This window comes from Rhinolophus hipposideros, assembly GCF_964194185.1.
Source record: "Rhinolophus hipposideros genome assembly, chromosome: 19".
Lineage (NCBI taxonomy): Eukaryota > Metazoa > Chordata > Mammalia > Chiroptera > Rhinolophidae > Rhinolophus > Rhinolophus hipposideros.
In genome coordinates, this window is record NC_138065.1 from 15,407,177 (window position 1) to 15,422,266 (window position 15,090).

At 37.0% G+C, this 15,090-nt stretch overlaps 1 protein-coding gene across 10 annotated transcripts in view; it reads right to left on the bottom strand.

Moving 5' to 3' along the window:
• NTNG1 (netrin G1) overlaps nt 1-15,090 on the bottom strand; it is a 306,932-nt gene that overhangs the window by 55,321 nt on the left and 236,521 nt on the right. For 6 of the 10 annotated variants that reach the window (XM_081025814.1, XM_081025816.1, XM_081025820.1 and 3 more), the window contains 2 exons: nt 5,473-5,538; nt 2,910-2,969 (listed from right to left, as the gene is read on the bottom strand). The exons of 3 other annotated variants lie outside the window; for them this stretch is intronic. In XM_081025814.1, coding sequence (XP_080881940.1) covers nt 2,910-2,969; nt 5,473-5,538 — 126 coding nt within the window. The remainder of the gene's footprint in view (nt 1-2,909; nt 2,970-5,472; nt 5,539-15,090) is intronic. One more of the 10 variants, XM_081025822.1, reaches the window with a different exon arrangement.

The window sequence follows — 15,090 nt, forward strand, 5'->3', positions numbered from 1 at the left end:
GATCCTGAGGCACTTTCCTTTGGGAGTCAGAGGAAGACACAGAGGAAAGTTATTTTTAAATTTATCCCCCCACCACTCCAATTCCATAAGAGTCTGGCTATAGACTATAGATTAAAGTGTTTAGAAAAACAACAAGATATAATTGAGTTAGTGATTATTTTAGCAGAGTTGACTATATGTCTACTCAGGTCAACTTAGGTAGGAAAAACCATATTTCCAAAAATTGCTATAGCTTTATATAGTTTCTCAACCTCAAATTGCATTGTAGACTACATATATTTTTTCAGATACGTTTTAACGTATTTCCTCAAAAATAAGACCTAGCCGGACAATCAGCTCTAATGCGCCTTTTGGAGCAAAAATTAATAAAATACCCGGTCTTATTTAACTATGACACAAGACTGGGTCTGATGTGATATGATATGATATGATATGATATGATATGATATGATATGATATGATATGATATGATATGATATAATACTGGGTCTTATATTAATTTTTGCTCCAAGAGACGCATTAGAGCTGATTGTCCGGCTAGGTCTTATTTTCGGGGAAACATGGTAATTACTGTTGTGTAAACAAAGCTAATGGGGGTCTCCAAAGCATACCTACGTACTGGGGCACAGCAGACACTGCAATATTTCTGAGAACCACCTTGTACCGGGGGAAATGGATGAGGCCCAGGCCTGCAAAGTCTAATGCATTGTTTCTCAACCTTGGCACTAGTGACATTTTGGGCCAAATCACTCTTTATTGTCCTGTAGATTGTAGAATATTCAGAAGCTTCCCTGGTCTCTACCAAATAGATGCAGTAGCAACTAGTTGTGACAACCGAAAGTCCCCTGGGGGCGGGGCAAAATCCTCCATATATCATATGATATCATATAAGGCAGTTATGATAACATAGTCCTTAGTAATTGGCTAGTAAAAACCAATAAAAGCTAGAAGTATTTTAGAAGAGGGAGTGTTCAAAGTTGGCTTTCTAGGTCAGGAAAGAACCAATCCTCTTCTAAGGTTTAGAGGCTCTTTCTGATAGGAGTCACAGGAAAACAAAAGGTTGGAAAGAAAGAGAATGGAAAAAAAAGAATGTAAAGGAGAAGGTTAAATATCCCCTTGGCACCTTCTTTTTCACTGTTCCCTATGCTGCCTCTGATTACATTATTACATTACCTAAGTATATATAAGATTAAAGTACTCTGACTGTGGCATAGGTAGATTTTTTTTTTTTTTTTTTATCTAATTTTAGTCACTCAAAAAGAAAGGATTTAGGGAATAGACTTTAGATAGACAGGAGGTGAATGAATTCAAACTCAAAAAATTATTTTCCCTTCACTGCATTAATAGTCATCAGGACTCCAAAGGGGCCTCCCTCAGGGGTGGGAATGAAACATTTTCCTGGTCCTTACCCCACCCCAACCCTGTCTCACAACTTTGTGTAGCTCGTGAAACTCTTCCATACACATCACTGGATGATGATGTGGATTTTTCTATGATAATTCTACCTCCTGAGGTGGCCTATTCCTGCCACCAGTGATGCGTTTGGATCTTATCAGTGCTGTGACACCAAGATATCAGAGATTCAATGAGGAAGGTCAAATTCCAGATCAAGAGGTCTCTTGTTTATCCAGCCTGCTTGAGATGACATAAGAGATGGACTTTGTAAAAGTCCCTATTGCTTCCTTTCTCCTTCACCTCCTTGGTTTCTTTGTGTAGATTTGCACATTATAGATTAGGAATGATGTCCCCACCGTGGCCTCCATGATTGCCTTTGGATGTATACGCACATGTACCCACACAGGCTTGATAACCTATCATCTGGTCCTTCTCTCTTCCTAAATGACTTATTTCCCCAGGTTTCAAATCCATTTGGAAACCCCTCAAAAGGGTGTTTTTAATGTTCAATATGTGAAAGCACATTGTGAGGAAAGTTTAAGGCATGGTTTATATACTATTGGTTTTGCTTTTCCCATCGTCTGACCACTTTCCTCTTTTTCTCTATATGCCACAGAAGGAACAATTCAATGTTGATTAAAATCTGAAAAATGATTTGACTAAATTTAATAGGGAAGCTATTATGGTCATTTTCACAAAGTGGGTCAAACTAAATTCATATTTTGCTAACAAATATATTTATTTGTAGGAGGTGTTTCCTTAAAAAAAAATGGAAAATCATAACATATGCCCAACCGTCAAGGGTGGAAAACGAGACACACCTGTCACATAGCACATTTACAGGAAAATGGTGAAATAGAAACAAGAGTCTTTATGTTTCCTGAAAAATCTTCATTCTGTGAATGACATATGCTAGCTGGAATGGGTCATTCTTGAGTCACAGTAGAGATACTGCACGTTTTCATATAAAGACAGTAATATAATTATTATTTTCAGGTCATAATTAATGCTTAACCCAGTGCAAATCTTCATTGGTATTTACTCAGATTCATTCTGAATAATGTTTGGAAGTAGAAATTCCAAGGTTATTTCATTTGTTACAAAGCCAAATGGGCACCAGACCTGGAACCTGCCATTCTGTTCTCATGAAAAGCATCCTTGAAACTCAATCTGAGTCTCCATATTTTCAATGCAAATGAATAACAATGTTCATAGTCTAACATTCATGTTCTAAACAGGAACCTAAACTGTTATAATTCTTATTCACACATTAATCTTTCAGAAAACAAATGTTGCAGCATTTTTAATTTGCAGCAATCAAATTGTTGAGTGAAGCTTTTTTTCCCTCTTACAGATGACATTCTCAGTACTTTTTGATGCATTGATCAATATCAGTCAACGTGCCTCACCGATAAGCTGATGGGTACACTTCACAGATATTCCAGATTCATACAGTGCAATGTTTCACAACACATAACACCATGAAATCACTGTATGAATCCAAGAATTCCTACCTCTCTTGTGGTTTGCAACTTGAACAGAAGAAACTGTTGACAAAGCTACTTTGGGAGCAACTGGATAGGTTTAAAAGAATGAACAGCACATTAGAAGCAATAGTGAAACGTTCAAACTGTAATAATTTATCATCCACCCACTTGAAAAGTAGCCCTAAATGAAGAGATTGTTTGTATCTGTTATTTCTGGGAGTTTGTTGCTATCACAAAGGAAGGCTTCTATTTGGTGGAAATGGTTTAACATTGTCAGAAATAAGTTTAGAAGCTTTATTTTTAGAGGCAAATAGAATTACCTTTTAAATCAAGTAACCAGTGATATAAAGATTATTCTAGTAACAATATAGATATTGGGATCCCCTATTGTCCCTCTCTTAAAATAACACGTGTGTTGTTGAGTTAATCAGCAATATCATTGCCTCAGTTCACCACGTCATTTTCTCTGTGTAACCGTAAGCTCATTTACGTATAAATCAGTTACACTGTTTTTATTGAAATGAGCAGACATACAGAACAGAATCAAAATGGTCCACCATTCTGTGGCATCTGAACCTCATCTAAATCACCTTTAGTCTGTCTACCTTTCAAAAGTGTAGTGTTCTCCTCAACATTTATTACCTTTGTGACGATATTGGCTTGTTAATGGCAGGGATTTCTCTCTAAGTTGGCCTGCCATTTCTTTTCCAATTATTCCTGAAGAGTTGCTTGTAAAAATAGCAAAAACATCTGATGCTCTCTGCAGATGTGGACAAGATCAACTGTGGGTGCACAGAACTGGCCTCTGCTGGAAAGTGCACCTTTAGCTAGAATTTCAAGTCCAAGCACTGGATTCAACTGTGCCTCTTCTCAAATCAATTCATTTGAACTCATTATCTACATTCTAAAAAAGTGAAGCTGGCATTAACTAAAGACATTTCTGAAAGCTTTTAGTCCTGTGACACTCACAGAAAACATAGCAAAATAATTAAATGGGTCTGTTTCAGGTTGTGAACAATGCATAATTTTGTTCACCTCAACACTTACTGTGGAGAAGTGTTAAGTATTAGATCCTGTCATGTATAATTTGTTGAACTATGGAATTCAGTGGGAAATACTGAGTGACCTTTCACTGAAGAGGCTCTCATTGAACTTGCCAAGGAATAAAGTCACTAAACCTCCCCCTGAATCCTCATAGAAATCTACTAATGGGGTGAGCTTGAGCTGTTATTTCTTCCACATATATGTGCAGAAACTTGAAAATATTCATTTGGAGCAGATGATTAAGATAATTCTATTTACTAGTAATATATGTATCTAGGACAGTCTCAATTTCATCACTCTGATCAAGGACTGAAAATGCAGCCCTTCCAATTTGACTCCTCAACAAATTGCTAATATATTTTGTTTTGCTTAGCAGCTATTTCCTGGTTCCTCCTTTTGCTCATTTCCTCCTCCATCTATATTCATTAGAGTTTAAAAGAAATATCCTGTATATAATGAAGGAAGGTGGAAGCCAAAGATGTGCCTTTTTTCTTCTTTTTTGAGAAGGAAGAAGGCAAAAGAATACAATTTTCTATGAAAATCAACTCATACTTATACATGTCTACCTATAGGCTAGATGTCAGTGTGAATTCAACAGTCCACTGCATCTGATGAATTTGGTTGCCCAGTTTTTAAAAGTTCTATTTCTTCCTGTCTGTCTCTCTCTTTTATGTACTTTCTTTTTATTGTTGATGTTAGAAGTCAGAAAATAATGACTACTATAAGGATAGACAGAACACAAGTTACTTTTAATGCTGGTAGAAATTATTGTTAATTCATAAAGGATTACAAGCGGGAAAGCCCCAACAGAGAAAATATACTGTGATGTGGGAGGGAAGGAGAGGGGGGAGAGAAAGAGAAAGGACAAGAGAGAGAGAGAGAGAGAGAGAGAGAGAGAGAGAGAGAGAGAGAGAGAGAGAGAGACAGAGAGAGACAGAGAGAGACAGAGAGAGAGAGACAGAGAGAGAGAGAGAGACAGAGAGAGAGACAGAGAGAGACAGAGAGAGAGACAGAGAGAGACAGAGAGACAGAGAGAGACAGAGAGAGAGAGAGAGAGAGGAGTTCCAAATTTTTGTAAGTCAATATAGAGCAAAAGTAAAAAAGAAAAAGAAAGTCTCCTTAGGGGTTGCAATACTGCCTTTACATTTATTTTCCTCAACCCTCAATACAACTGACATATTAGTTTATTTAAGAAAAGCAAAAGGAAGACAGTGGAAGGACGCCTGTGCCACTCACAAGTTTTTAAGACTTATTATTGGTATTCACACACTGTGATGGCGACAGAACTCTAGGCTTTTCTTGGGACTGATATACAATGTAAATTTAATAAAGTGCTTATAACTTCTATGCCACTTAATTTTTCCCTACATCTTTCACTATGTTTCTGGGACACTCTCCATATAAGAAAAAATATTTGAATCATGATTCTTTCGAAGACATGGCATTTATGATAAGGCTCTTATTCAGTGCCAGAATGACAGTATATGGGATTTTTCCCCCTAAACATGTGGGATTTTCTATCAGTAGGAATTTTACATGCTCCTACCTTGTTTTGGGTTAGAAACCTCAAGGGAAGAAATATTCGGCCATATCGTATTAAACTTGGGAGGATCTGCATGCATCAGGAAAAATCAGGGCATGTTATTTTCAGCTATCATGTCATTTGGTCTAAACAGAAAATCATATGGACAAAGACACAAACCACACATCTTAACTTGGCTGTGATGCACTTAACAAAACATGACTCCGGCACCAAACGAGAGCAAGCAATTGATGATTCCCAAAACATTGAATGGACATTAAATATAGAGCACCTTCCCTAACCAACCTATATACACTGTCTTTTGCAATAGACTGTTCTTACACATAACCAACTAGGGACTTCAGCACTTCAAACCTTATACAAAGCTAGTGCCTGAAACTGGAAGATAATGAGAAAGAAATAATTTCTCACTTGAGGATCTCAGTCTCTGCAATTTATATTTACAGATGTGAACTGGCTGCATTAGTCTTTTGTGAGCAATTCTTCGGGGGTATGTTTTAAGTGTGAGCCATTATCTCTGCAAAGAAGTGGATTTATTTCCTATTTTTGTTTATGTGATTTCTTAGAGAAAGAAAGAGAGGGATTATTGTGGTTCTGGCTTAAGGAGAATAGTCCAAGGTGCTTCTCATCCCATCTCAGGCTTGCACGAATGGATGCAATATGTTTTCATGATGTTTTTACCTAAAAATTATGTTTCTAGAGACATTGGTTCTAATCTAAAAATAAATATGAGCATTGTTAATTCAAGAATTGATGTACTTTCTTTCTTAGATTCACCAGTATGAAAAAAAAATGACTCTGGAAACACAGAACAGCCAGGTTTAGGATTGGATGCTTTAAAAATATTTTTGCTAAAGTGCGTAGGCCATGACAAGAAAAGCAGTAATCTCATGACTCCAATCTACCAGCCACTGAGATCAACTCAAAACCACATCTTTTGCGTGGTCCTTTGGGACCACCCAGGTTCACAAGGAGAGCCCTTAACTCTAAACTCTATCTAGCATGTCACTGTGCTCCTGACTTCTCATTGCTACGGATAAACATGAGTCTTAGTATTGCTAGTTTAAATGTCATACATCCATTTCTTGTCTCCGTAATTGGATTGGATCTCTTTGAGGAAGGGCAAAGCCTTGCAGAAGGCCTCAGTAAATATCTAATAGTTGAATAATTGATATCAAGTGTTTAGGCTACTAAATAGGTATTATCAGATTGTTTGTTTCCTCCATAATTAGATTAGAGCAAATAACATTCTTGTGAGACATGGAACTTTCACTATAACTTTGGTTTTCAAATATTTGACAACGGAAATCTTTATGTTAATATTATTATATCTATCAAAATTTATAAATGAAAACAGCATGCAACAACTTTCCACATTTGTATTCAGGTGTTACTAAATAGATACTTGGTAGCAAGTAGCAAAATATGCAAGTTGTAGACTGAATGTTTTCACTTGAGCATTTGGGTGATGGGTAGCTATTGAATGAACAGAACAAGCCTACTTTAATGGTGATAATCACTTTTGAAAAACAATAAATTTGCATTTTCAGGGAATTAATATAATTTCTAGAAATTATATTAGAAAAAATTTCTAGAAATTATATTAGAAAAAATTAGAAAAAATTTCAAACCATTGTTATGGTTTTATATAGAAAATTCTTTATATTATGAACGTCAAATTAAGAGAAATTTCGTTTGTTGAAATGTTTCTCTCCGTCCTTCTCCTGTAGGAGAGGCAAATCCAGGTCATAAGCAGGGGTGATGTTTACAAATTTAATGTTAAGTTTCAGTCACTGGTTTGTCTTGATGAAATGAAAATAATATAATAATATGATAGTTTGGTCAATAAGCTTTGCCAAGAAATTTAAGGTAAAAATTTTACTCTATCATTTAGAAGTGAATTTTGAAAATTCACTTCATAAATTAAACTTTACTCCATATTCCAATATGTTAAATGTTTGCCCATGCCTATATTTTAGTTACTTACTCTTTTCTTCGTGTTTTGTGATTCCCCCCCACCCTCCAGGATGCTGAGTTTCCATTTTAAGGACCTTCCCACCTGTATAAAAATTACTGTAGGTCATTCTCTTTTGAATTGTAAACTACTTGATCTGTATGGAATTGTCAAGATTGACACCTCAGTTACAATCTGATCCCCACATAGAATATAATTTTCTTCTGCATTGCGCCCTTAAGATAGTTTCTTGGGGATGGTGGGGGGAGGGTAGTCCTTGTATTTGCCTGGGAATATAATTAGACATGTTTTTCCAAATAATTTTTATTATGTGGGAAGCTCAACCTTCTTGAACAGTTAAAACTCAGAACCACCAGCAGTCATTCTGTGAAAATCCTAATCTAATCTATACATATCTCCAGTGAAACAAAATTTTAGGTGTTACGTCTTCCTTGGGAATACAAATGTCCTGGGGGGAAAAAAGATATTGAAATCTGAAGCCCCTAAATTCCTATAGCATGTTACTGTCTGTGCATACATGTTTTAATATTTGGACATCACGAGATTTTAAATTTAATACCTCATCTTAATTTTTAAAAATTCATTTTGTTTTATAATTGTAAGGAAAATAGAATTAGCCAGTTATTCTCTGGTTACTATTGTTATTCTACGATCCTGGCACATATATAAATATTCAGTCAATATTACTAAGACACGTTTAATTCCCAAAAGTAAATTAGGCACATTGGAGGCCATATTAACAATATAATTAAGACAAATTCTATGTATCCAATTCTAATAAAAGTCTTTGCATAACGTGAAGCCTCTGAGAATTTTTTTTGCCAGTGGGCCCCTTGTCTGAGTAGTTAGAAATTGCAAATAAAAAAATTATAATAGATCAACAGTATTTGTATTGTCTCTTCAGGTGAACTGTTGCAGAATTTATTAATTTCATTCTTTCATGAATTAACCAGGGGATATCTTTGGGTCCATACAAAGGTCACAGTGTGGTAGTTTGTTGCAAAGCAAAGGGCACTAGGAGTCAGAAGATCAGGGGTCTGGTACCAGTTCTGCTACTGAGCGGCAGTCTGGCTGTTAATTTCTCTGGACTTCAGTTTTCTTATCTGTCAGATAAAGGTGCTGGACTAAAAGACCTGTAAGGTTCCTCTCAGCTCTATTAAGTTCCATCACTCCAGTGTCTCTCATGGCCCTGCAGGGTCACACTAAGATTCAAGGAAGGAGGAAGGCTGTTGGGATGAGGCACGAGCTCCTTGGAGAATCTAGGGGTTGGAGAGTTCCCTGTGTGAGGGAAGAATTATGGCTGTATGCTGTGACTGCAGACCTTTTCACTGTCATGGTGAAACCCATACTGGAGCTGAGAAATTATTTCTGGGCTGAAGGGAGAGATCACCATATGTGTCCAGTGGAATTGTAGATGGCCAATCATTCAAGAATAGTCTTTTATAAAAATCCCTTCTTAAGGATCCTGGCCCCATACAGCTGGGAAAATGGACTGGACTCCAAAGACTGGCTCTGGGAGTATGGAGACCACCATCGCATACTCCACAACTGCCCCCTTTATAAAGAAACAAAATAGCTGAAAGGCTCACCAGATGCTATTACTCTACTGTCCTTGGTTTTTCAATTTACATCTATGGGAAACTATTAAGATACAGTGCATGTAAATAGAGTTCCATCTGGATTCGAATCCCGGCTCTATCACTTGGACGAGTTCCTTAACTTCTTTTTGTCTAAACTCTCTCATTTATAAAAAGGGGATGCTGGTTGTTGTTGGGCCTGAATGAGTTAATATTTGCTTGTCATTGTACTGAAAATTCAATAAATGTTAGCTCTTATTATTCTAATTGTGGTTGCTACTGCGATAAAAATCAGATTACCCTAGTATAAACAGTTCCTGCTGAATTAAAGTTGAAAAAATAATATGCTCCCTGTATTTTTTCCAATTTTAATTGTTCCCAAAAGTGAGTGATTCTGATATATAAAAAAATCTCACTTAAGATCTAACTTACTTTAGGGAATTATTGCATCCTAGGTCCTACATTAATTAATACTACTGCTCAGAAAGCAACAGAAATTATTTTGGAACACCGTGAAAAAGATTTTATTTTTAACATTTACACATAAAATGTTAATTTCCAAGTTTCTTTCTGTTTAGAAGCACATCAGTTTAGACTAAGAATCAAATATCTTACCTAATTTTTTTTTTTAATTAATGACAGAACTTAGAAAACTGTTGTGTGACAACTTGGTTATGGCACTTGGATTTCAATCAGAAAAACAGAAACTAGTCATGAAAATGAAGCTTTGGAAGAAAGCTTTTCTCTTCTGTTCCCCAAAGGAAACTGTGCTATACGTTGGAAAGAACAATGTTAAAATTGCTAAATCTAACCATCTACTGTTGACTTCATAGTGTATCAAGCTAAAAAGCGAGCTTGAAGAAGGTTAAAAACTTTTTTTTTTTTTTTTTTACATTAAGAAAGCTTTAGAGGTAGGGTTGTTTTAGAATATTAAGTAGTCTTCTATCATATATGGCATTCACTTAGCAAGAACTGTAGACAGCTTTCAACTCAGTTCATGTACACCTTTTAAAAACAGAGTAAAATGTGACCATGCTTTCCCATCTGTGTTTTCTACAACAGTCTACCATGTAGTATTTCATATTTTAGTAATTTAATCAAATGAGAAGGCACATTCTAATGTCATGGTAAAGGGTAAAAAGTCCTCATTTAGAAATTGGGCACTGAGCCGGACTCCTACCTTGGCCACTATCCAGACGAAAGACAATTCATTTAAGTCTTAATTAGTTGCCTTATCTGTAAAATGATGATGTTGGATCTGTGCTCTTTAAGTTTACTAAAAACACGAATTTTTACATAACTTTTGGTTTTTAAAATATGGTGGGAAACGGGGTGCCACCACGAATAGGAAAAGCCACGGAGGGAATATTAGTGAACTGTCATTAAACATCCTTCTTCCAGGAATGATGAGAAAATTATCAGGTGGAGACAAAGTCACAGGGTCCCTTTGGGTTTATATAATGACTGCTGTTGTTCCTCAGGGAATCTAGAAACATTATTGATGCCTAGAAAGGAATCTATAGAAAACCCTAAAGCTCTCCAGATGAAATCCCCAGGGCCTTGAAGATAATCTTACCATCTTCACAGCAAGCTGCCTACTCTCAGAAATACAGCCTCATTAAACTGGTGGGGAAGATACAGTTTAATGTGACAGTGGTAGGTCTGTCCTTGAGATGACGCACAGAATTTTATTTTGCTGTAAGCGACTATCCTGATAAGAAAAAAAATTGGATTTTTACTGTCACAGAATATATACAAACATGTTTTACAACTTGCATAGCTAATTTCATGAATTGTTTCATATTCTATAACACCAGGGGTGCCAAAAAATGTATACAAGGGGACACTTTGGTCACCGTTGCTCAAGCAGTAGTTCTCTGTAATCAGAAGTGTTTGGACGCTGATGGTAACCACTTTGAGCACCTCTTGTAATTGCAGAAGTCAAATGAGACTTGTATTCATCTTTTGTTATCGGTATATATTGAGTATTACAATTTTAATAGTTTTTTCCTTTCTTAAAATGTGTATATATATTTTTGGCACCCTCTGTATACTTGACATCTATAGATTTCCCCTCTTCCTCAGCATATTACGGATGTTTGGTGCTAGAGGAAGGGCATATTTTAATGTGGGGAGGGTCACAGTCCCCTCCCCCTTGTCCTCAGATGTGATGCCTATAGTTTGACAATACAGTGAGGTACCAGAAAATTATTTTCTGTTTTTCTCCAGGATGCTAAAATTCCTTGCACAGAAAAGGATCAATTTAGGGATCAACAGCTTCATCCCAGGATCTTTCAGAGATCTTGGCAAATCTTTAAGTTAGGAATTTCCAGATGTCCCCACATAGAGATAATAGCAAAGGCACAGATATCAGCTCACACTTAAATTCACCTGGTAAGAGATTAATACATAAAAAAAAAGAATTTGCTCAAGGTGGGAAACTGTTGTCATTCAAGATTGCTAAACCTCTTGGAATTCTTTTTATTTATTTTTGTCAGGTAGGGGAATACTTCCTCCTCCTTCATTGACATATTTGATTTATTCTTTAAAATGAACGAAGCAGCTATGCCCTAATGTTCATTCAATTTTAGGATAACCACAAAGGTTTCATGGATGGGAAATGTTAGTTACACAAATATGAAATGGATCAGTGATGAGGATACCGGGTACATGACAGAACAAAGTCCCAAAGGCATTTCACCTGGGACCTTAGCTTTCCTCCTAGAACATCAGCAAACAGTTCAAAATTAATGTAGCTCACCACACACTTTGTTGTATAGCTACACAAGCCTGATCATTTTTTCCCTCATTATATAAAACCTAATTAGTTAAAGGGCAATTCAAATGAAACTTTTATTTGGGGGATTTAGAAGCATTAAAGCAAAGGGGAAGAAAACAAACACTGCAGCTCTCTGAGTGGCATGCACAATTACCCATAACCCTTGGGTGGGGAAATGATTAACCTTGTTATTTCCTCACAATCCAGGTTTCTATAGTAAATCGGTAGTGAACAAAAATATTTGGATGCTGCATGGAAAACAACTTTTACAAGGTCTCCAACTGGCATCAAATGTTTTCAAGTATGAAAACATCTCTGGGCTTTCTCAAAGGGCTGATGGATCCCTGCAGGTAGCAGTTCCGTTGTTTAATGGTCCTGCCAATTAAATCAAATTAGAGATGAATTTTCAGCTCTGTGATGAAGGCAATACTTATTATAAAAGAAAACAGGAACATGGATTATTTCCCTTAAGTGAACTATTGTTTCAAATTGAATAAGTTGGAGAGGAGGGGACAGCCAAATGCCTCCATCAATATTCTATGCGCTTCATACCATTATGTCAAACATTTGAAAGTGTTTTAAGGAATTAATGTATACTCAGGTTCACAAATTGTTTACATCTCTCTTCTTTTGTTGCTGTCTTAAGAAATATTTTGATTTATTAAAAATTCCATGTTTTTGAAATGGTGTTTCCTGATATGCTCTTTCATTTCAGTGGATGATGTACCTTTAAACTGACTCATCTGTCCTCTACTTTCTTAAGTGACAATCACCCACACGAAGGTATCTGCACATTAGGTCAATTCCTGTTGTTCTAACTATGATCTTTGTAATATACTGTTTAACATACTTAGTGAAATCGCTTGCGTTTCAGGATTAAGGCTCACATAGTATATGTCAGAAGGTAATGATTAGTTTATCACTTTAACAAAAACACCCACACCAAACCAACTATTAATTTGGACCATCAGCACCAACCAACAAAATGTTCACTTGGATAAAATTGTGACTGTTTACTTATAAGTGCATGATACATTTTGTATAAAGAAAGAAACCTAAGTGAATTACTACCACATCAGGTAAAGTTAAAACAGAGTTCACAAGGCTCAAATGGCGACAGATCTATTTTGGGATTCATTGATTGCTGACAATATCACCAGTATTTTTTCAGCCATGGCCAAAGCACATCAAAATGACTGAGTTTTAAATCAAGTACCTTTGGGATGATTGGAAAACCTATTTCCTAATAGATGGACAACATCAGGTATAAATGACCTTAATGGGAAGTTTGTTTCGAAAACATTTTTAGCAGATGATCGGAAAGGATGACCCCTCTGTGTATGCATTTGAAACTTAAGATAGGCGTTCACAGTTGGAGATCTATCCTGAAATCTAATATTAGGGCTCCAAAAGCTTTAGTCATTGTGTACCTAGCATATGTATGTGAACTTATAGTTACATACATCAATAATTTACGTCGATAATATACATCATTCATTTTCCTTGAGATACGCTTTGATGACGGGAGTCTTATGAAGGCTACATCTGTTGTAATGGCATCTTTCAACAGACTTGGTGGAGTTGTGTTCATTGATTCCTTCTTTGGAATAAGAGGAAAAGCTCTGGCCAGGCAGCTCCCTCTTCTCTGGCTGGTACCTTGGAAAACCCTTTCCTGTACCCTCTAAAACAGGCAGTGAGTCACCTATGCATAAATTCTTGCCCTTCAGAGAAGAAAGTAACCCACCAGTGCACATAACCACCTTATGAGCCCACAAAGAAAGAACAATGCCATTAAAGTAGCCAGGGAGATACAATCGGGTTTGATGGTTTTATCATAAATCTCTTAACCTTAAAGCCGGGCAACAGGCGAGCTAGTCATGTGTGCTGTTGGGTGACCCCTGCAGGTTCTTACATCCTGTTTGCTAAAGAAATCTGAGGAAACACCTGCTGCTCTCCAAGCACCACAGCCAGAGGCGTAATGAAGCCAGGGTACAAGCCATCACTTTGTTAGAGGGTTTGGGTTAGGTATCAAGGACCTCAATTTTCCTAGGTTCCTGATAATAAAGGTTAATCCATTTTCCAAAGGCACAACAAAGCATCCTTTCAGGTCACCAATGATTTCAAAATAAAAGAAAGCAAAACAAAACGGAATTTCCCGATTCGGTGTGTAAAAGGTCAACATCTGCTGATGCTCAGAGACGGGGCATGTGGTGGAGGCAGCCAGATGAGATGCTGAGTGAGCAGAACAGTCAGAGGTTCCATGCAACACACGACTGACACTCGGAACAGAAACACACCCCAGTGCCACAGAACTACTTCCCAGCCATCCATTTCTGAAACCTATGACAGGCCATATCGCCACAGCAGCCTGAATAAGCTGTCTCAGCTTCCTTCCATGTGGTTCCCTTTTGCTCTAAAATGCACATGCAAATGCAATTGTCAAGGCCTGAAAGGAACACATTGTGGGGGCAAAGACCCAGGCAAAGACCATGGGAGACACTAAGCAGAAAAATTAGACGATTAGAGGTAAACATGTTCATTGGCAAGTTTGTAGCACTGATGTCTTCTCAACAAAATCACAAAGAGGATGCTGGAGCATTAGCTTGGTATCTAAGCGGATGTGAACATTACTTCTATTTTCAAAGCAACTCATTTTCATGGAATTTAACACAGCTAGTGCTTAACGAATCTGTGTCTGGGCCTATTCACAAGCTTAAGTAAACTGGGTTGATTTAAAAATTGGAAGACCTGACTGTGCATTTATAAGAAGTGGGAAGTTGTTTTATATGAATTCTGAGAGTATTGCTTTTCAGATGAATGTTGGGTATTGTGACGCTTCCACTGCTGCTGTTTACCTTGCAATCACCCCGCATGGCAGAGTTCATATGACAAAGCCTGTGAGGGGTGAGACCACAGTGAAAGTTCTTCTCTTCACTTACAGTGCATAACCTCGGCTTCCTGAGTACCTTCTTCCTGATCAGTTATTCAGCAGCTGTGCAAAGGTTTTAGCCATCAGAGAGAGAGGGTGCAATGTATCGAAATATGTGAGATTCTGCTCTGAAAAGTTCTAGGGCATTTCCTTAATGAGCAGTTCAGGATTATGTTGGACTGTCATTGTTTTCTATGTGAAGACGAAGCTACAGTCTGATTCTCACATAATAGCTGGGAGAATGCTTTTTGCAATGGTATTGGACAAGTGTTCCATAGAGGGTTGAAGAGGCATCTCTCTTTCAATTGCTTACAATTCTACTAAAAGATTTCTTGCAGAAATTTCTAGTAGTCTGAGTCCT